We start from the raw sequence: 22,464 nt of genomic DNA, 5'->3' as shown, positions 1-22,464 counted from the left end.
AAGAAAAAAATTTACAACATTACAGTGTGCCAACTGATATCTTAAATGGAGGTTTATTACCTCTGCTCCCAGCCTTAAGCCACCTGGTGAACAGATAACGTCTTTTCTAGGATTGTCCACATGATTGTTATGTAACACACTGGGGGAGGTCAGAGGTCAGTCGAGACCTATGCAGTTAACGGCTACAAGACAAAGGAATAAACACCCTCCCTTTTCTCTTTTGTTTCCCCTGCTACTACACACAATAGTCCAGTTATTACTCAAACAAAATGTTGTTGTGCATATGAAAATGTTGTTGCGCCCAGCCCGAGGAAGCATGAATGGGATTTGCTGCGGTGCTGCTGTGCATATTTTTTTCGTGCCCGGCCCTAGGTGAGCCGTGTCTGTTAAGGTGTGTCTCTCTGTTGACGGATTTGCAGAGCAGCGTATGTGAGCTGACGTCTGAGTTTGAGCTGGGAGGTGCTGGGAAGTAAGAGGGAGATCTATTTTTAACTCTGCCATTGTTCCCCTGCCCCTACGCACGCGGCTCCTCTGGGCTCGCCGCCTGCAGGCTGGGGTGGCCCGTTCAGGGACACGATGGATCTCCAAGGGCCACGAGTGTGAGGTGTGGCTCATTGTGTTTGGGAACAACACTCCGTAGCAGCCATGGTGAAGGTGCCGAACTGCACCTGATATTGATATTAAACTGACTTTAGAGTTTTGCTTGTTTGTCCTGACCTAAAGTAACCTGGTGACTTGGAGGCTTCTGCCGAGTATATTTAGGTTCATATAGTGGCTATCAACACCTCTCACTGACCACATGTTGGCTAGAAGAGCCCAGTTTGGGTGTCCAGTTGCACTTGTATCGATATCTACAGGATTGTGTGGCACTCTCACAGTGAACTTAGACTCTGGCTTCAGTTTCACTGGACTGGTTCAGGTTAGCTGGCAGCATAGATCATAGTTTTTTTACGGAGTTCGGCTGAGGGAGACCCTGCATGGTGTTTCATCGCACTGGGTCTGTTTGGGTCTGGGCAGTGGGAGGGGGCAGGGACACTGGGGTGGAGTGCATTAAGTGCTGGTGTCAGCCCCAGGCCTAGGCCCAGACGATGGACAATGCCAGTCCATTGTGCCTGCCCCATTGACAGTGGGTGTAGTGGCACCCTCCCCCGGGTTCCCTCAATGGGGAGCCTGAGAGCCAGAGGGATCAGCTTAATGGGCCGACAAGAGTTGCTTTGACTGCAGACACTTGGACAAAGAGCTGGGAACAAGTGCTACAACAAGAGCAGGTTAGCAACATACACAGCAGCCCAGACACGAGGGCGTTACGGAGAAAGGAGAGAGAAGGTAGCGAAGAGTTCAGCGAAGGAAAAGGAGACAAAACGAGGGTGGAGCAGAGGAAATGCTACTTTCAACAGAGGGACTATTTCTGCTCATGACAAGACTAGTCCACATCTTGCAATTTGGCATCAGTGACACAGATTCACCAAATGAAGTATAACAGAACACACATCCCTATAAGCAAGAGTTTATTTTGCAGCTCTGTCAACAGGAAACGTGCTGCCAACTAGGCCGCTGCATGTGACAGTTTACTTTTTACATGACAGAGAGGATGTGTGTATGTGTGCGGCAAGGGTCTACAGTGGTCAAAGTTTAGCAGGTGGCTTTTTGGAGATCAATAAGGACCAAACAAGATGTGATGATATGAAGAACTGAGCAAGGGAAAACTAATGATGACTCGTAAATCTGGGAACAGGGCATTCTTACTTTGGCCATCTGAGCCTGGACTCCACTAGATTTCAGAGCTGTAACAGCTTTCTGTGCAGCTGCTGGGCTGTCAAAGTCCACAAAGCCATAACCTGTAAAAGAGATAAATAAACGTTAAAAGTGTTGATATGCTTTTTAGTATATTGGATATGTTTTTTCTTGTTGCAATTCACACAAACTATTATACATGTTAGTTAAATATGATGCTTAAAGCTATAGGAGACTTAGCTTAGCTTAACGTAGCATCAAGGACACAATATTTTTAACCAATCAAACAACACACAACAGATTTCTCTAGTCGCTTTTCCTCTTGACTTACTCATGACCAAACCCAAAGAATAAGAGAAAGCAACATTCACCTTTACATTTGTTGGTGGTTTTATCCAAGATGGCCTTGGTGGACACAATTTTGCCATACCTTCAGGGACAGAGAAAAGACAGAGCAAACAGGATGAGTGACAGATGAGGTGACTGTGCATTGGAGGAATCTGCTCCTTTCACATGCAACACTTCTATTTAACCCAGGCCGCATGACTGCAGGTGTTAACACGAACACGAACCCCTTCGTGTAGTCGGTTGTGTCTTTTTAACTTGATCGTATATGTCACAGAAACCTCCCGTGTCTGTCTCCACCCCTCCGTCTTTGTCTGCCAGAAGAGGCTGTTGTACAGTAACTCCTTGACGTTGTTTCGGCAGACAGAAGACGGCACCCCGGGGCCAAAAACAATTTGTTCCAGGCCCGTCTTTACCAGACACTCGCAGACTTAACACACTAAACACAGCTCTACTCTCGAGTATTTTTTTGGCTGAAATGAAGCTTAAAAGTGCTGTCTCTGACTCTCAAAATAAGACATTGACTTTCAAAAGACCTCGCTCAAACCTCAATGTGACTACCTACAAAAGAAGGAATATGACATGTCAAACATAAGCTAGCTGTTATTTCAGTGTGCAGTTGTTGATAGAAACACGCAACGAAGCCAGTCAGTAAAACAGGAGATGCAGCGTATGCAATTATGACTAATATTTATAGTGTGAAAGTCAAAATCAGTAAATATGTAATTCACATTTGTGTTAGCAAGACGTGGAGAATATTAGAATGCAGTGTTATAAAACGATGGAGCAGCACTACAATATAAAAGACCTGCCCTTGTCTGTTGAATGCAGCCAGTGAGGGAGCCTGGTGCTCCTCTGTTTGGGCGACATGGCGTCTGGGCGGAATGTACACTGTAACCTGATGCTTCACCCCTCCAGTTCGCCTTCCTTCCCACCACGTCCTTCTCTCTCTCTGTTTTTCCACCCTCCCATCGCAGCACACTGCTGGGTCCTACACTCCTGTCTCGTTTCGCTGGACATTTAACCGGATGACTCAGAGCTGACTTGACGGTCACAGCAGAGAGACCTGCTATCACGAATGACACCCACAGTTTGAAGTCTGCACTGAAATGCTATGACCTTATCTGCCCCGGTTTTCTCACACGTACATACACACCCAAGGCCGCGTGTGTTTCTATGAAACAAAAACAGCTGCAAATGTACATAGAATAGAATAGAACAGACATTACTGTGTACTTTTTTTTGGCTTTACGTTGACTTGCATCTACATAAATCCACTATTAGAACAGCTCTAGAATCACTTTTACATTAAAAAAAACATCCAAAGCTAGAATAAAATGGGCAGCAGATACTCGATGATGAGGACTAAATTAAGATAAATAAATGTGAAAAGTGCTGTCTCGTAAGGCAGTTGTCCTAATTTCATTAAATATTCTATGGAGAGGGTGACAAACTATATTTCATAGATATTTGTCTTTGCACATATAAGCCAAGTTTACAGTATGTTCCCAATTCAGCTGCCATAATAGGCCACAACTGGATGTGGGCATTAATGGTTTTCATTCATTAATTTTATGTTTTCACAATAAATACCTATAAGTGACTTGCTAATGTTGATCATTTTGAATTATAATGATTCATAAGACATAGATACTTATATAGACAGTTCAATATTTATGATGAAAGTTAATAATTCATCGTCGAAACAGCCAGATTAACTTTCCATTGCCCATGTTTACAGCTTCCCACTGTCATCTGACAGCTGCAAAGCGGCTATTAGGTATGAATATAAACACAAGCTTAACATAATTTAACTCATTCAAGTTCAATAGAGCAGGCATCCACAAATACAAATTCAGTCAGATCATACTGCGTGGATTTATTTTTTGCCATAGAACTGTATTTGTTGTTGTGCCGGTTGCTTCTATTCAAGAAATTGCTGAGAGTTTGGGGAGTTAAAACAAAGCAACCCTGTGCTTATGTGTGAACAGAAGTTCAAACAATAGGTGCTAAATTAAGAAAGGCAGACACAGCACAACTCAACAGGGTTTCTTTTTATAGCATTGTATTTTCAGAAAAAAGTCTCTCTTCACTGTTAAAAGACATCAGAAGCACATGCACAGCCACATGAAACACATTTTAATGTCTCTATTCCCCTTTTTCTCTGACATTAGACTAAATTTAGTCCAAACAAAAAAAGGTTGAAGAAACGACAAAATATTATTTGTCTGCAAAATCATTCAGATTGTATACAAAAGAGCGGAATGTAATGTAATGATTAGGTTGTATTCTCTCAATCAACACAATACAAATTGACTGAAAATGACAAAAACTAATCAGATAAATGTAAAGTAACTAATCTTTCATCCTGAAACAGCTCTGAAGCATCTCACTTATCTACAAACCAAAGAGCTTTGCAATGTTTATCGTGTGGCCCTTAACGCTGGCAGACTCTTAACATGTTAGAAGAAAAACAGATTTTATGCCACACCCCAGTACAGCTGTACATTACATAGAGCAGCAAATGTACTGAAACACTCATGAGAAATAATTTCTAAATGTTGCTGGGTTTTCATCATCAGTTTTTTCATCAGCTTCCTTGGGGGAGAGGGGAGGGGGGCAGCCAAAAAGTGAGATTTGGAAATTTGTGCCATTATTTGTTATTATTTTTAGTCATTTTTAATTTTTATTATTACTTGGGAATACCAGGATTTGCACTTTTTCTGTCTGATTACATAATTTCTAAAAAGCTAAAATAAAATCTGACATTACGATCCATTACTTCAGTAGTCTTTTCACTGAGGACTTTTGTTTTCTATTACTTGAATAATTCTTTTGGAAGAGTATTTTTCACTTTTCAAATAATATTATTGTGAAGTAATGCTACTCTGCCCACCTTTGCTTAACTCTAATTTTTCTGGTTTCCGGATGATAGCTTCACACCGAAGCCTCTGTTTTTAAGTTTGACGGTAAAAAACAAAAGTTGTGTTTCATGCTTTCCCCACAAAGATGCCAGGAGAGTTTAAAGGTCAACAGGCAGTAAACTGCGTGACCCTGAGCTTACCTCAGCCCCTTTGCAGCAGAACATTAGCCCACCAAACTATGGAGGCCACATGGAACTTAAAAGACAGCCTTCACCCATATATGGCCAGCTGACATTCTTTCCCAGCAGGCCATGCAACCATTTTTCCCCACTTATTTAAGTTTCTCCCTCAATAGTAGCCTCTAAAGCCCCCCAGTTCTCTCTCCACCTCTCTGCCACTCCACAATGACTTCTCTGTAGATGGCATTCCTTTACACTCAAGTTCCTGTGCTGCACAAAGCAAATGCAGATTTGAGATTTTGAGATTTTCCACGATTGTTCCAGTTTCGGACTCATGTGAACACACACCACTGTGTGTGTTCACATGAGTCCATGTCAGTCTGCTCTGTGAATCTAATGTCCCGGAGAGATTTTTTTTATGGTTAAAAAACAGACAGTAGAACACATAAAGGAAGGAGGGTTTTGGTGTTAAGAATACTGTCAGGTTTTATTTTGAAAAGCTTCTTCACAAAGCTGTGCAGCAACTGTGCTGACCCTGGAAATGATGGATGCATGACGAAAGTTTACAAATCACTTCAGCAGCACATAGCATAGCCTTGACCTGCAGCAGCCAAAACCAGTTTGGGCACTTTATTATTGGATTTTATGTGTGTCTTTGTGTGTGTGTGTGTGTGTGTGTGTGTGTGTGTGTGTGTGTGTGTGTGTGTGTGTGTGTTCTTGTACAGCTATCTTTCTGAGAACCAGTTTTGAGTTTTACACGAACAGAGTGAGGACATTTGTACAAAGTGAGGACATTCTGACTGGTCTTTACTTTTTTTTTACTAGGATTAGGGTAAGGGGCTATGGGAAGCATTATGTCAGAATGCATTATGACAATGAATATCCTCACAAAGATAGCCATACAATGTATGTGCCAACTACAGAAGGCAGACTGTTTGTCTAGAGGTGTGTAATCCAGCCTCTAAAAAAGTGCCGCGTTAAAGAAGGACATGCGGAGGCAGCACGTTGTACCCCTTTCTGGCTCCTCCTTCTCTAAATCTACACCTTTTTCATAACCCTCTGCGTTTAATTTTTCTTCATTTAATCCTTTCAGAGGCTCAGGCCATTTTGCAGGCAGCTTCTCGTTTTCTGGTGATTGCTGAGGTTGAATTTATCCATTCTGTATCCTTATTTACAAACCATTTTCCTTCCTGTCTGCTTAAACATTTCTCTTTTTTTCTCAACATGAAATTATGGCCCTAAATGGTAAATGTTTTCCCCCAGACAGCACAGATGTTATCTGTTCTTGAGATTCACGCTTCTACGTGACTTTTTCCCAATTTAACATCAAAGATAGTGATCAAGATAAAACATGTTCGTTCCAGTTAACATGGTGGAATGTAACAGTGGCTATAGTCAGACTATCATCACAGACAGCATGAAGAGATAAACAAAAACAACAGGAACGGTACATGTGATGGTTGGGTCCAACCCGTAAACACCAAACAGTGAAAAACTTAAGTGCATCCTTTGGACATATCTTCCCTTTACTGCTGTACTGTGTTAAGACCATTTACCCATGGCATATAACTACACAACTGTTCTTCTGTTGTGCTGTTGTAATGTATTGGTCATTTTTGTGTTGACTACTTTCTCAGCCAGTATTTATTTTCAGCTAGAACATAGCATAAGACAATTAGGCTATCTTAGATTAGTTTAACCATGATTTTAGCTTGGTAGCAGTACATGCACATACACAAGTTGACAAGAATACATAGTGTAACTATTTCTCAATGTTGACCTCAACAGCAAGAATCTAGGACGTGGCAGCCCTAGGTTGTCTTCTACCAAATAAGTACATAACATCCACACTTTCTTACTCACTATGCCTACCAAACGTAACACGTTTTGCTGAGCTTTTTTTTGTTAGTGGGTTTTGTACATTTGTTGACAAAAACCAAATCATCTAATCTAGCTACAGCAGCTTATGTGTGTTTTCTTTGCTGGACCCGCTACACTGCATGTTGCCTTGTGTAGTTTACTTCAAGGTTATGGAGGTCATGTTCTGTAAATATTGATATGGCAAACATCCATGCACACAGTGCTGCAAGTCTTTGACATTTCTAAAATGAAAAAGGAATATTTTCATGCATTTTCTAACACTTTTTCACTAACTACACGATAAAACATCTGTCATGGAGCTCAGGAGTCAGTCTAATAGCAATCCCCTGCCTCAAGCTTTATATGTCACCGTCAGTTTTGTAGCATTAATCGTCTCCTATAGCAGTTTGGTTTATACTCTGACATTGGATTGACGCAGAGTCTGCACTGTGACAGCTGAACTAGGCAATTTAAACTTGTTGGTGGCCAGTCAGCAGTGTACTTCAAACAATGATGAGAATCTCGCATCGAAGTTTGAGTTTTGTGCTACTTTGACCGGAATCCCCGCCACATGGAAAAGAGACAAGACACCTGAGTAGATGATTGTGTGTAAGGAAACAGAAGGAGGGAGAATTTTTCTTGAATTTTCTACCAAAAGATGTGGATGACCAAATTAGTGATGTGTCATTCGTGAACAAGACAGCACTAAGGGACGAGTCTTTGTAACACGAAGAGACGACTCCTGTCTGGCAGAGACAAATCTGCAGCTGCTTCAGCTCTGCTGAGAATCCATGCAGACAGGGGTGGGACAGTATTGGGCACACCATGTGGCCAATCAGATGCAAGGACAGACTAGGCTCATACCATTATGTTACAAAAGGAAAGACAATATAGTGGTACAGGCCAGGTACACACATAGAGTGACAGAAAAACCTAACCCAGATTTAAATGCAACATGGTATTTCTGAATGCCAACCTGCACTAAAGAGTTTTATTTCATTTGTCATAATGTTAAAACTTGTAACAGTTGTTAATTTAAAGCCTGTTTAAAAACTAAGTATATTTTTGTAACAAAAGAAAATACATAAAAATATGACTCTCAGGCAATGCTTACACAAACCGTTAATAATTAATACATTAGGATAAAATAGAAGGCTCAGAGTAAAACTAAATGAAGAGCCATTTGGAGAGTGAGGATTAGGGTTATGGTTCAATAAAAAGCTGAATCTTTGAGAAGATCCAGACCTCCCAATACAAGACCAAAAGCATTTTGGACCAATCACCACTTCTGTGGTTTGCGTTGCCCTGACATGTACTAACATTTTTAAAGAAATGCATGCGTAACTACAGCGTACCTACAGTGCACATTTGATACAGAAACATAAATGTAGCTTAAAGGTTGCCAAGAAACTAAATAAATATATTTCACAAAATATTAGTCCCTCCCACGTGACTGGTATCCCTGGGTTGTAGTGCGTTTGTTTGAGGTCACTGCATTAAAAAATTTCCTCATTTACCGCGCAAACAGAAATTGTTCAGTAAGTCGTTTAATTAAGACGTCCACATTCTTATTAAAGTTTGAAAATCACTCACGGTTGGCAGAGCTTGACCAGATCTTGGTCTGTGGTCCCCGGGTGGAGGCCTCGGATATACAGGTTGGTTTTACTCAACTGTTCCCCTCCTCCACCACTGCTGTTGCTACTACTGTTGGTGTTGGGACTGGGGGGCGCCATCTGGTGGCCGGAGGACACATAGGCCTGCTGAATTAAGAAAAAACACACGTACACAAATTACTTTCACGATAAACAGAAACAGAAATAAGTACAGTAGATAAGTTCAGTACAGCTTTTATTCAAAGTGTGAAGGGAGTGTTTAGTGATGTGGTGAGAATGAAAGCAATCCTGCATGAAACAGATGATTATGTGGGAGCTGCAAAAAATGATATCATACAGCCCTCATGTCAACACTCACCAATACCGCTTTCTGAAGGGAATGTGGGGCCTCTTGGCTGACTATTCTGCATAGGGAAAAGGGGCCTCTTATGCTTTCTCAATGTTGGGTAACTTCATTTTTTACTCTTGTAACCAGATACACAAAAAAATCCTGCGGTGAGAAACTTTTGTTTAAAGACCTCTGACTAACATTTAGTTAGTGATTCAGGATTAAATAATAGACTAGATGTTAACAATATCTGCTTTGCAACTCGTTCTCTTGTATTACTTCAACTGATATGAAGCTCACTAGCTGAAGTCTCAAGTTCAACACTGCAATGTTTTTCTCTCAAATCCTGTTTAAAATGAAAAGTTAGCAAAGTGGAGAAATGCAAACATGTGGTTCAGCATTTCACAATGCATGCAAAATAAAGCAAAACAAAACTGAAAGGAAATTTAAAGAGAGGAATGACAACAGTACCTGGAATAATTTCAAGGCAAAACACACTAACACATCCCAACCATTACCAAACATCCGCTGGTTTCCAACTAAGGGCTGTTATGTCTCAGGGGATGAAGAACCAGAGAATACTAGTTGTAAACTACCGCAGTTGACTCTGTGCTGACTCACCACCACCAAGAACATGAAAGGATGTTGTGCAACAACCAGTGCATCATCTAATCTCATCTCACTGTGGGACTGTGCTTCTCCTTGGAGATATCAAACAAATTATTGTGTAACCATGCAGTTGCATTTACTTTAAAAGGGATAAATGTGGTTTCATTATCACTTTGCCTGACAAGAAGAGAAAAAAGTCTTCTCTCTCCAGGAATAGATCCAGTGGCTGTTGTCCAAATAAGACTGAAGCAATAAATAGCAGCACTTCAGACAAGATCAGGCTCCAGAACTGTCTGTTTGCTGAGAGAAAATGACCCCAATCACATTAATTTAACAGCCAACTTTCTTTAATTCAGTGCTGCATATGAAAGAATCAGAACAGGCATGCTGTCTGACCAAGCTCTGCAGAGTACTGCCGTGAGGCTGGAGTGTCTCATTTGAGAGACAGATTAGAAAGAGGCGACAGGAGGACAATGGGCTCATTTCATGAGAGAGGAAAGGGTCACTGATCAGCCTGATGGTGTTTAGGAAAAGCCCAGCAGGAGGACACAGTCATACCAGGACCACCAGCAAAATTATCCAATCCCGCTAATTAGACGCATAAGACATGGAGCCCCTCTAAGACAGCACCTCTGACCTGTAGAGCGAGGTAGCTTCAACAACAGTCGTTCCTCTGAGGATGATAGCTCTCTCTTCTATTGGCAGCAAAGTAAGAGTGCAAGGTGTTTTTTAACTTAAAAATAGAAAAGGTGTGTTCTTTCATTTATTTAATTCCAAAGATATTTCCTCATGTCTACAAACACAGAGAATCATACGCAGAAGAGTGTACTCTTGGACATAAGATTCAGAGCATTTTATGGTCACTGTGAAATGTAAGCAATCCTTGATTGGGTTTGCGTTCACTGGGAAATCAAGCTGACGGGTAACGCATGTTCACACTGCAAATGAAATGCGATTAGCGATTAATTTTAGGGATTCAATTAGGGATTCAAAATTCAATGTAAAACAGAATACTAAATAAATTCTTCAATATTGGTACCGATACCGATACAAATATTGGATCGGTGCATCCCTAGTTTCTGTCTATGTGCTCTCTCATGGATGAAATTCTCACAGCGTTACTGACGTAACTATCATGCGAAAAAAGCTCAACATCTATAGCACTAATCCTGTCCACCTGAACAGAGACTGCTAGTCATTTAACATTTGCCAAACGTTTACAGAGTCTGCTTCAAACCAACTGACACCATGTCACTGAAAGTCGACAGTGTGTCTGATTAAATAGTTGACTGTAAACTTGGCAAACAGCAGTTTGCATATCAAAGCTCAACAAGCAACCCGACATAATACCTGAAGACAGTAGGTCAAACCTCGGCTCATACTTACGCAGCAGATCTATACAGAGGCTTCGTCATAGCCTATACCGCTGGTGAGTCACCATTGTTCTGTAATTACGCCACCAATAACACCAGTCAGCTGGGATGAACTGACCAGTTCATGTTAGGTTTTGCTACGGAAAACGGGCAAGACATTAGAGCAGATCATTTGTAGGAAGCACAATGGGGGACTGAGAGAAGTGGACCCTGTCTGTGTTATTAGACTCTGCCTTGTTTGAACATACGGGGAGGTGCACACTAGTTAGTCTGACTCTGTTTTCATTTTAATATAAAATAATTAGATTTAAATTGTTTAATATGCTGGAAGTACTACCTTTTTTGTGTTTACTTTGAATAATCTGTTGAGGCTAATGATGCTACAAGGCTAAATGTGTACTGTGGACAGTTAATAAATCCAGATATGACAGATTTGTTTCCCCTTGCGACCAATCATTTAGTTGAAGATTAAGTACGATTTCAGTAAACCAAATAATTGTACATAATTATCTTGTACATTATCTTGTTGCCCTCTTTATTAATTTCATCATAAATTAAGCATCATTTATATAATTGTCAATCCCCAAACGCAGTGCATAACGCACATCCTGCCGGGCATATATAGCATGAGGAGTTTATCTAACTTGTCACAGTGTAACTCGTGATGAATATGTTTTTGGAGGCAGTTAATTTGTGAATGAAAGAACGGGACAGCAGAGACCTATAATCTCATTCATACACTCTTTACCCGAGTGCCAAGTCCCAGTCAAGCTCCAGAACGTACCAGAGGCATGTCATTGCAACAACACCCCTTAAATCACCAGCCTGCAGCCACATGCTTGCATTCATGCACACACACGTGCCACTCACACACATACGCATGCACACTTACACTGTTCTAGTGTGGTTGGTTCTAAAATATAAAAGCTAAAGTTGTGAAACATAATATGTTGATAAGTGATCTGGGACATTAACAGATTAAACATTATCAGGCAATCAGTCAGTGATTACAGAACATTTTAGAAACAGAAATTAAGTCATGCCAGGATTCACTTTGATCTTGTAACTTTGAAATTCACATTGATATACACCGATCAGCCACAACATTTATTATAACATATGATATAATATCCTAATATAGAAAGACAACTAAAGGCACATAAAGAAAGGCTATACACCAATGAGGCATAATATTAGGACCACCTTCCTAATATTGTGTAGGTTCTCCCTTGTGTTCTCCCTCCAAAACTCATCAGAGAATGGACATGGACCTTCTGAGGGTGTACTGTGGTGTCTGGCAAAATAATGTTGTTAGCGGGGGCCTTGTGCTGTTCTTCATGTTTTTCTGAGTTATTTCCCAACCGTTTGCTGCATCCAGCTAATTATGGCTGCTGCCATTAAGGGGTGTCATTCCTATGGGGTAGTGGTGCCTGGTCTGGTCTAGGTGGGTGCTACATATTTAAGTGCCAGGCCCAAAAGTTTCCCAGGGGAACTCAAACTATCACAAGATGGACAATGTTATTCACTTCTCCTGTCTGTGGTTTTAATGTTGTGGCTGATCAGTGTATTGGTGCTTAGTCTCTCAACACAACAACACAAAAAAGCACTGGGTACTGTACGTATATGATATCTGTTATATTTATATATAAATATATAAAGTTTTAGGACCAACTTAAAGATAGCAGTCAAGAACCTTTAAATACAAGCACTTCCTGTGTATTAAGGAAATACACCTACATCAGTACTATAATGCTGACACTGTCAAATAAAAGAAGTTGGGGGTATTTCTCCTTTAATCTCACTAAATATAAAAAATGCTCTCCATAGGTGTGCTAATTATAAAAATAAACTCTCAGAAATTATTTATGCACAATAAGGCATCAGTGGCTAAACCGACATTTATTGTCTAGCAGAACAGTGTGTCAAATAGTTTGATAGCAGGAGCATTATCTTCCACCCACACATTTACAATGTCTGATAAGAGTTGCCACTCATTAGTATGTCTCCTCTAACCTTTCTTTGAGTTCTGCTTCACCTCTGTTTTTATCTCGGCTTCTTGCTGTGCAACTTCTCCAACTGACCCTTGTTTGACCCACAGAATTCCATGGACTTCCTTGCTGCTGGGGGGTCTGTCCGTCTTCCCGTGTCCTGCCTGGCTGTTCCCTACTGAGACATCTGTCTTCTCCTCAGGCAGGAAAGAGACATGACTGTCTGACCAGCTGACCAACTTAAATGCTAATGCACGGATATAGAGCCCAGCCGGATGCTGCTTCCGCGTCGTATAGAGTTACTCTGCTGAGCTACTACAGCTCTGCATCTGCTTCACTTTGGAGCCAACATAAAAATGAGTTATCACGAGAATGCAATACTGACATTTTGACCTATCAACAATCATTTGGAAGAGCGTTTTGACTGTAACCACACCATTTCCTGTTTGCCTTGTTGATAAGAATCACATGAAGAGAAACCGAACTGCTTATTCGTCATACTACACCTAATTCTGTGTCACCAACAGTGCCAAATGTAGGAAACAAACTATAAAGCAAAAGGGCTAGTTGTCTGTAAAACGTAATTCCGTGTTACCTGTGGGTAATTTGAGGACTGTGTGTCTAGTGAAATGGTGGTGCAGTATGGTGGCAGGCAGGAAATCCTCTGTGTCTGCTCCTGATCTTATCACGCAACCATTTGAATGAGGCACTCTGCATTCCAACCAGGTGACAGGGACACCAAACTCACGTCCAGACTCGTCCTTGAATCCTCCTTCCTTTCTGTCTAACCGTCTGATTCCTTTTCTCTTGTCATAGGCCCCCCATTAATCTACAAATTGTCTGTCTCTCAGCCCACAACCTTCATACACGTGAACAGTGCAAATGCACATGCATGCATGGCTTTCAAGCCAGGTCAGGAGGCCGGGGGCTGGAGAGCTTGGAAACAGATACCTACAAACACTGGCTCATGGCTCAGCTAGAGATCTAACAAAATGTGAGACACACTGTGAGTGTCTGGCATCGCTGCAGTACTTGGCATCGAATTTCTGACAGCTGTGCTTTCTCCAAGGACTCAGTCTGCTTCTCTCTACCTGCTCACCTTGGCTGGCTCATGCAGCTGGCACCCGCCTTGGAGACGAATCCAAAACATCTGACACATTAAACAAAGAGACAGATAAACATATACCTGGCAAAGGGCTACAGGGACAAAGGTGGCAGTACAGGAGAGTCTCGCAGGGATAAAGTCAACGCAGCACAACAGCTGGTTTTATATGCAAAGTAGTACAGCAGATAGTATATGTCCCAGGTACAAACATGCATTTTTGAGAGTATCTCATGCAAATAAAAAATAAGTTGGACCTAGTCTGATTTAAACTGTTATTTAGCCTCAGGTAGCTCAGGAAAATCCAGATGAATTACAACCCAACAGATATGAAGACACTGATGTTGGTGTTTGAGACGGTTGCAAAATATCGAAGACTTACACTTCAATATCTCATCTCATCTCATCTTCTTCTACCGCTTATCCTCACTAGGGTTGTGGGGGTTGCTGGAGCCTGTCCCAGCTGTCATCAAGCAAGAGGCAGGGTCAGGTCACCTGGACAGGTGGCCAGTCTATCACAGGGCTGACACAGAGACAAACAACCATTCACACTCACACCTAGGATCAATTTAGAATCACCAATCAGCCTAACTAGCATGTCTTTGGAGGTGGGAGGAAAACGGAGTACCCAGAGAAAACCCATGTAGACACAGGGAGACACTTCAATATATACAGCATAAATTGCATGTACGTCTTAAATGGAATTGTAGAAACTAAGATCTTCAGTGACACTATAATTCCCCAGGTTAAAGCAGAATTTAGTTATTGTGACAGGATGAATAGCCTGATGGGGCTACGTTCTCATCTCATCTTCCGTACCGCTTAATCCTCACTAGGGTGGTGGGGGTTGCTGGAGCCTGTCCCAGCTGGCATTGGGCGAGAGGCGGGGTACATCCTGTACAGGTCGCCAGTCCATCACAGGGCTAACATCACACTCACACCTCAATTTGGGTCACCAATCAGCCTTACGAGCATGTCTTTGAAGGTGGGAGTAAACCGGAGCAAACCGGAGAAAACCCACACGGACACAGGGAGAACACTACTACACTACTACCCCGTCTACATTCTCACAAATCTATAATATGAGTATAATAACACGTCTATCTCTGTTCACAACTGGACAGTCCAACAACCCACCGGAGCCATTTTGTTGGATTTTTTTTTTATTGTGTCACTGCATGAAGCCCACCTAAACCATCTGACTGACCTGGCAAATTCTTTCCAAATGGTCTGACTTTCCGTTGCAGAACGTTTTTTGGGCCAGCTTCCAGGCTAGGGGAGAAGGTAAAACGAAATCTAAATCAAGCTGACTCTCGCACAACTCACTTCCTTAAAGCTGAGGTGACTTTTACAAAATTATGAACAATAACTTACTTGCATATCTGACAGACACAGAGCAACAGTGTTAACCCACTGGAGACATGTTTCCGGCTAACTGGTGAATGAGTTAAACTTTCAAGGATTTATGGATCATTGATACTAAAAGATAATTTGGCATAATTCATGACATAATCCTTCTTTCTCAGTGCAGTGTTCCTAGTGTTTCTGTCAAATACACTGATTTACAAATAATTGCCTTGCAGTGATGTATAAAGATTTAGAATTTGAGAAAAAAGACAAGTAAGGGCGCATAAAGAGAGGCTATACATCAACGAGGCATAATATTATGACCACGTTCCTAATATTGTGTAGGTCTACCTTGTGCCTTCATCAGAGAATGGACATGAGTCTTCTGAGGGTGTTCTATGGTGTCTGGCCACAGAATGTTGTTAGTTAATGTTGTGGCCGATGGGTGTAGTCCTCATTATAATGGTGAAGGTTTCATTCCAACCCATGCGTTGCTGGTAAGATTGCTAAAGTAAGGCAAGGCAAGAGAGGGTATATATCTGGTACTGGAGATACCAGCAAGTAACAATGATGGTTGGAATTTCTGCGTTGGTGCAATAAGACACCCGCTGCAATGTGTGGAAAAATTTATGTAAAGAGATATTTTGTGTCTGAATCAGGTGATCTTAGACAAGCTATAAACAACACATACCCCGGTATGTAAACAATGTCATGAAGCATTTTCAATGAAAGAAGGAATAACCTTTCCAATTACCTATACAGCTAGTGGACGGGCACTCAGATCTGAGCCAGTTCAGTTTAGTACGCTTTACACTGTGTGGTGATGTTTTTATACAATAATATATAATAATTTGATTGAGTCGTTGGGCAGGTTCTGCACTGCAAGTTTTTTAAGATCGCAGCTTGATCAAAGCACGATTAATGAGAATCAGGAGACTCGAACACAAAGTTAAAATATATGAGCTGTAAAACAAACAAACAATAAAAGGTAAATGAGTGAACGAAAAAGAATAGCTGTCTTTGTGTTTAAACTGTGATTAATTTGAAGTTTAAAGATTTCAGAGAACAGGAGGAAAAATGATGTCTGTGATTAAGCGTTGGATTTCTTTAATTTTTTTGTCACTACGACTGGAAGAAAAACCTTGAAAGAGAAACTTTGATATTTAGGTTCAGGTTTGAGGTGTAGGGGTATTGATGTTTTAAACAAATTATAATTATGAATGCAAAACAATTTGTGCCCAATCATCTTTTTGACACTTAACAGATGAGAAAGGTCAAATACAGTGATAATGACCTAAATGGGTGCTTGTCAATTTCAGTTTCAGTTTACAACTAAAAGACAATATTGGGGATTCTTCATGTTTTGCATTTCTACTACAAACCTTGGATGATTAACACTACTGCTGACAATTTTTATTTAAAGACCTAACTCTGAAACATCAGCTTGTTTCAGTTCTTCACTGTGACTGCTGTAGGTACTGTAAAAACACGTCAGGGTTTAGTTTGCTTTACTGTTTCTGGTCAATGCTACACAATTGCCGCAGGGAAAAACTCTTTGCACCCAGATTTCCACATAACATTCAGGTGTGCACAGCATTGGCTAGAATGATCTTGATAATGGTTTTGCTTTTTACTGCCCTGACAAATTATCTATCTCCAGGATCAAGAAGGTTGCATTTTATTTAACCTAAAATGAGCAATTTTTAAATGTATGAATTAAAAAAACATCTAACTTTCACTGTATAAATACTGTTGTACTCACTGAAGTTGTGTTCAAAGTGTAGTAGCCGTACAATTATCATATGAATCCATAATTCTCTGAAACCCTTATCTTGGCTACTCCTGATCTCTGCGCCCTTTATTTCTCCTGAGAGGACTTCTGTTTATTATTCCATTTCAGGGGACTTTTTCATAATTACACTGACGTACAGATGAATAATATAAAGCCATTCAACTTAAAATGAACTCCGTAAACAAACAACTTGCTTAATTGGAAAGAATATTAGTTCAATATTTTGTACAATCAGCCAGGCACCAAACCAAAATGTGTTAGTTAATTAGAGAACATTTTTTCCAATCACACTTAAACAAGTTTGGGATGAACCAGTTCATTCTGAGGCAGAAACAGCCTTCGTTTGTCTGGAAGCATCACTTCAAAATGCAAAACTACAACGTCTGCCATAACCAGCAGTTACACTCTAAATGTTGTGACAGAAATATACTTAAAACTGAGCGCAGGGTCACATTAGCCAAGAATTCAGATATGGTGACATTTGAAAGCTGCAGAGCTGAAAGTGAAAGGATGAAATCATTGATTTTAAAAAGCATAAGAGATCCATTTCTGGTGTTGCTGCCGTGGATGAATGGACTTTTTAGAGTGAACCATGATGATTTTTAGGCTGCAGTCAATGTGTTTCTTTCACTTCTTTTCATATATAGTTATGCTTTGGCTCAGTCAAGTCTATGCTGAGGCATCCACAGCTTAAAATCACAGCAGTTACTTGACATTTAGTTGAAAAGGGACCCTGCCAAGAAGAGAACAAAAATGTGAATGACAAGCACAAAAAAACGTGGAGGCCCTGACTGAGACCCTTGATACCTAAAGGAGCGACATGCCGCCTCCTGTTAGTTTTCCATCCAGGAAGCTTTACACGGAAACCGACCAAATTCGATTTGAGCACATTAATTCTATTTATTTGAGGGAGGAAATGAGGCGCGGAGTAAGGGGAGGAGCAGCTGGCTTCGAGCGCAACCGAAACCAAGCGCCTTTTAGTCACCCGTCCCAGTGATTGCGCGCACAAAGAGCACTCTTCTCACCCCCTCGATAGATCTGTCTTACGTTCAGACTTTTACTTTCCAGCAGCTCAGGTGTGGCAAGAACGTCAGCGACGGTGGGAGGAGGAAATGCTAAGAATCACAACACAGGAACTTGACCTCTCTCTGAACTTAAAGCTCCAATAAGCACAGGAGCTGCGGACCACCATAGCACCTGTTCACACATCTTAACCTGCTTTTTACACACTTTAACACATCCTTTTTTTTATTTTAATCATTCCTTTCACAACAGATCAACCCTTATGAAAACGCACTGTAAAACATCCGTAGAGCAATGGATCAAACCGACATATAAGCCACTATAAGCAACTAAAATGACTGACTGTTCCATTTTTCATTTTAAAGTGGAATTTTTGGTTAACTTCATACTCAGTTTAGTCATTTCAGAAATATGAAAAAGAGGACATTGCTGCTGTTGTTTGACAATAAAGACGATATATGACACAGACGTTTTTCTTTAAAATACCGCATAACAGAGGAATTAGAAACTTAAACATATTTCACTATACATGTATTGAACATATTATGAAACATGTTAATTTGTCCCACTAGTGAATTCATAAATTGTTCATATAGGAAATTGATTGTTTGTCAAAAACTATCCTTAAAGGAATAAAACGAAGCCCTGAGGTAAAAACGTACATTGTGAGAGGCTTGAATAAATTGTGAGAAACAAAGAACCTATTTAAAAGCAAGGCTGTGGTCCTCGTATACATGTTGGCATCAGATCAGGTTTGGATGATCACACATACACACAAAAAAACAACATGTATTTTGAAGGTGTTCAGGATCAACACGGGGAAAGCAGGAGGCCACTGTGAATCCACCAAATGCAAAATGAAAGAGGCTTTTAGCACTTATGGAGGGAGGACAACCTCTGCAAACAGTATCACTCAGGAAATAGGATTGTAGGAAGTTATTTTTCCAAAAATAAAAATCAGAGATACAGAAAGCCATTTGAAATGGAGTAATAGTGTAAGGATTGGAGTGTCTTGTGCATTTGCATTCCTCTAACACGCCTGCTACTTAAGTGACAACAGTGAAATGTGACCACGAAAGCGCGATTCATGATTCTGGGAATGTAGTCATCGTGGTGTGGTGGGATTTTTCAAGGGGTGGGGCGTATTCCGCTTTCAGATGGGAAGGAGGAAAAAAAACTTTGCGAACTTAACGCGGCGGCACAGGAGACAATGAAGAGGCGATTTAAGAGCAGACGGAGAAGAGAGTCCGGAGAAGCGAGGGAGGAAGAGGCAGAATTCATTTTGTAACATGTTCCTTCAGCCTCCCTCCCTCCCTCTCTCTCCCTCTCTCTCCCTCCCTACCCCCACTTCCACAAACACATCCAGGCACGGACGCGCTATCCCAGCCGCACGGCACAGTTCCCCCGTAAAAGTTGCGACCTCTCTCTCTCTCTCCACCATTGACTTTTTCAAATGAGTGAGCAGAGCCATATCGACATCCTTTCACTGGAGTACACACACACACGCACGCACGCACACACACAGTGAGACACAAACAAAATAAAACACCAGCAGGCGTCCAGCGTGACACAAACCGAGCGGACGGGAAAATTCCCACCTAGTCTAAGAGCACGGACCGGGACCGTGGATTTCACTCCACCTACTCTCAACTTAAAATCAGTACGTTTAGCTTTTTTTTTTTCAAGGACACTGCAGCTCCCTGTCACAAGCCCCCTTCTTCTCCTTCTTCTTCTTTTTTTTTTTTTTTTTTTTTTTTTTTTATGTCGCGACAGACGCGGACGTGTTGCCCTGCAGTGCGAACGCTGCGGGGAGAAAACGTGGGGGAAAATCCACAAAGCCTTTACCTTTTTGCTGTTTCTGCTGTTATAGCCGTTGTATGGGTTGATTCCTGCCCTTGGCGGTACGGAGAGCAGCATTTTTCTCGGCGCTATGTCCGGAGCGGCGAGCACAGCCCAGGCTGCCAGCTGACGTCAGCAGCTGGGGAAGTGAGAGCCTGGAGTCCCGCAGCTCGACTGAGAGAGGTGCTGCTGCTGCTGCTGCTGCTGAGAGCAGGGCAGGGGCCCCACGGGCTCCTTCAAGGGGGCCCTCACACAGGGGTAGGGGGTTCACAGGGAAGAGGGGATTAGTTCAAATTCATTCACCGCCCACTGTTATTTCACTCACCAGGGGATTTGTGTAGGAATAACTGGACAAAAAGGTAGTTAAAAAAAAAAAGTTGTAAAATGAAGTTACTGGGACAGGAGAGCCCTTCAGTCACCTCTTGTTTTTTTTTCCATAAGATGATATAAGGTAGACTTACTTAAACAAAATCTAGTTAAATAAAAAATTAGGAAAAAGTATAAGACAGACAATGAAATAGAGTTACTTCAGAAAAATGTATGTGTCTCTGGGGGGAAATTTAAGGCACATGTGAGCACCACGACATGAAAAGCCAGACACTTGCCATGTAAAGATGGCTGTATGGATAAAGTGCAGACAGGATAAGTGTAAACAGGAGTTAAAGAGATTATATATTTACATGTTATTGCAGAGGTAGTATGGATAATAAATAACAATTCATAAGATGATATAAGCTTAGAACTTTAGACTTCTAAATTTTGCAAGGTTTTAGCAAGACAGCACAAAGGTAGATCCTAGAAAAATGAATAATATGTACAAAAATTTTAAGGCACATGTGAGCGGCATGATGTGCAAAACAAGACACTTATAAAGAACAAAATATAAACAAATACACAACATATTCAAAAACATGTCATAAATGTTTGAAACTTTCCAGACAGGATCTAAATATGACTGTATGAATAAACTGGATAAAGTGCAGACAAGCTAAGTAAAAATGAGAAAAAGATACAAAAAAATAATAATAATATGACAATATTATTAATATGATAATAATACCAAACAAGTTACTCCAGATTCAGAAAACTTTATTTGGCCCATGTGAGCAGCATGACGTGCAAAACAAGACACTTTTGAAGAACACAATATAGAATGATACCAGTATATTCAAAAACTGTGCCATACCGTCCAGAGACGATGTAAACATGTATAGGGAAAACAGGGGTTATATGTTTACATGTTATTGCACTCGTTATCCGAGTTTCTGATGGCTGACACTCACAGATGTTCCAGCTTAAACTCTGATTCCTCTACAGGTTCTAACAAAGAACTAAAGAAGCTACTCGGATGAAACGTTTTCACGTAACTCTACAAGTGCAGTTGCCTTTCCTTAAGGTTTTTTGGACATGAAATAGAGAATGTTAAATCAAATATACAAGAAATAGTTTCAGTTATACACACACAGTGAGGAAGTGGTGAATGGATATGATGAATAAACACATATATCACATTATAGGTTTACTGAGAATATCCAAGTGGCTTTAAGAAACCTAGTTGCCCCTTTTTTTCTTCATGACCTGGGTGACTGAGAAACTCCACTGATAACTTCTGAGAATCATTTCAAGCAGATTTATAATTTTTTGAAAAGTGTTTGCCTTCAAATTACAATTATTCAAACATAACAACAGAAACACAATCAACCTAACTAACTCTGAATATTTATTTCAGTTTTATCCACAGCCTACAACAGTCAAAATTTCCCCATGCTGTTTTACAGAACCCTGAGACTGTGTGTACACGTGGAAAACCCCCTTTTAACGAAAGAAACCTTAAACAGAACCCAGCACGTATGGAAGGACTGATCCGCTGAGGCTGTGGACTGTTACGTCACTGGTTGGAAAATGCTTTTAAGAGTTTAGGTGCTTTTGACAGTGAGCTGTGGTGTCCATGTACATGCAGGATATTGTGAGTAAATAATATAAATATTAGGCCACATAATGACATATATGAGCCCCATTAAAGTTAAAGCAGAAAACCAATTCAGAGCCAGCAACAACAGTCTCTCAAAGTTCTGTGCACCAGACAAATAAAGGCTTTAAATGCAAAATGTGCTAAACATGCAATGGAAAAGCCTGTGGCAGAATATTGGGCTTGTTATCTGTAATAAGGTCATACTATAAATGTGGATCAACTCCATCACCCTTTAACCCAGCCAGACAGAACATACCTTCTGTGTTTTTACCGCCATCCACCTCTTTGCTTGTGTAACCTTCCCCCTGTGTTTGCTTGGCTGAAAAGTAATCATTAAACTTTGTTCAATATGTTTACAACGCAAACACACCCATACGCATCGGAGGTATAAGAAGCACTAGTCAGGAATTCTAAATCATTTTTGTAGTTGTGACAGTTCACACATAAGTCATTACATACTAAATTACATTTACAGTTTTCAGCCTCTCTTCATATT

The 22,464-nt window shown here is 40.8% G+C and overlaps 1 protein-coding gene across 1 annotated transcript in view; it reads right to left on the bottom strand.

Moving 5' to 3' along the window:
- LOC125006849 (RNA-binding motif, single-stranded-interacting protein 2-like) overlaps positions 1 to 20,196 on the bottom strand; it is a 28,819-nt gene extending 8,623 nt beyond the window's left edge. Inside the window, exons 1-4 of the mRNA XM_047583287.1 lie at positions 20,003 to 20,196; positions 8,576 to 8,742; positions 2,106 to 2,164; positions 1,747 to 1,838 (exon numbers count right to left, since the gene is read on the bottom strand). Of these exons, the coding sequence (XP_047439243.1) occupies positions 1,747 to 1,838; positions 2,106 to 2,164; positions 8,576 to 8,742; positions 20,003 to 20,074 (390 nt within the window). The 5' untranslated portion in view covers positions 20,075 to 20,196. The remainder of the gene's footprint in view (positions 1 to 1,746; positions 1,839 to 2,105; positions 2,165 to 8,575; positions 8,743 to 20,002) is intronic.
- Positions 20,197 to 22,464: the final 2,268 nt, after the last annotated feature.

Source organism: Mugil cephalus, chromosome 4, assembly GCF_022458985.1.
Source record: "Mugil cephalus isolate CIBA_MC_2020 chromosome 4, CIBA_Mcephalus_1.1, whole genome shotgun sequence".
NCBI lineage: Eukaryota > Metazoa > Chordata > Actinopteri > Mugiliformes > Mugilidae > Mugil > Mugil cephalus.
The sequence above is the reverse complement of the archived record's forward strand: the minus strand, read 5'-3'. Positions and strand labels throughout refer to the sequence as shown.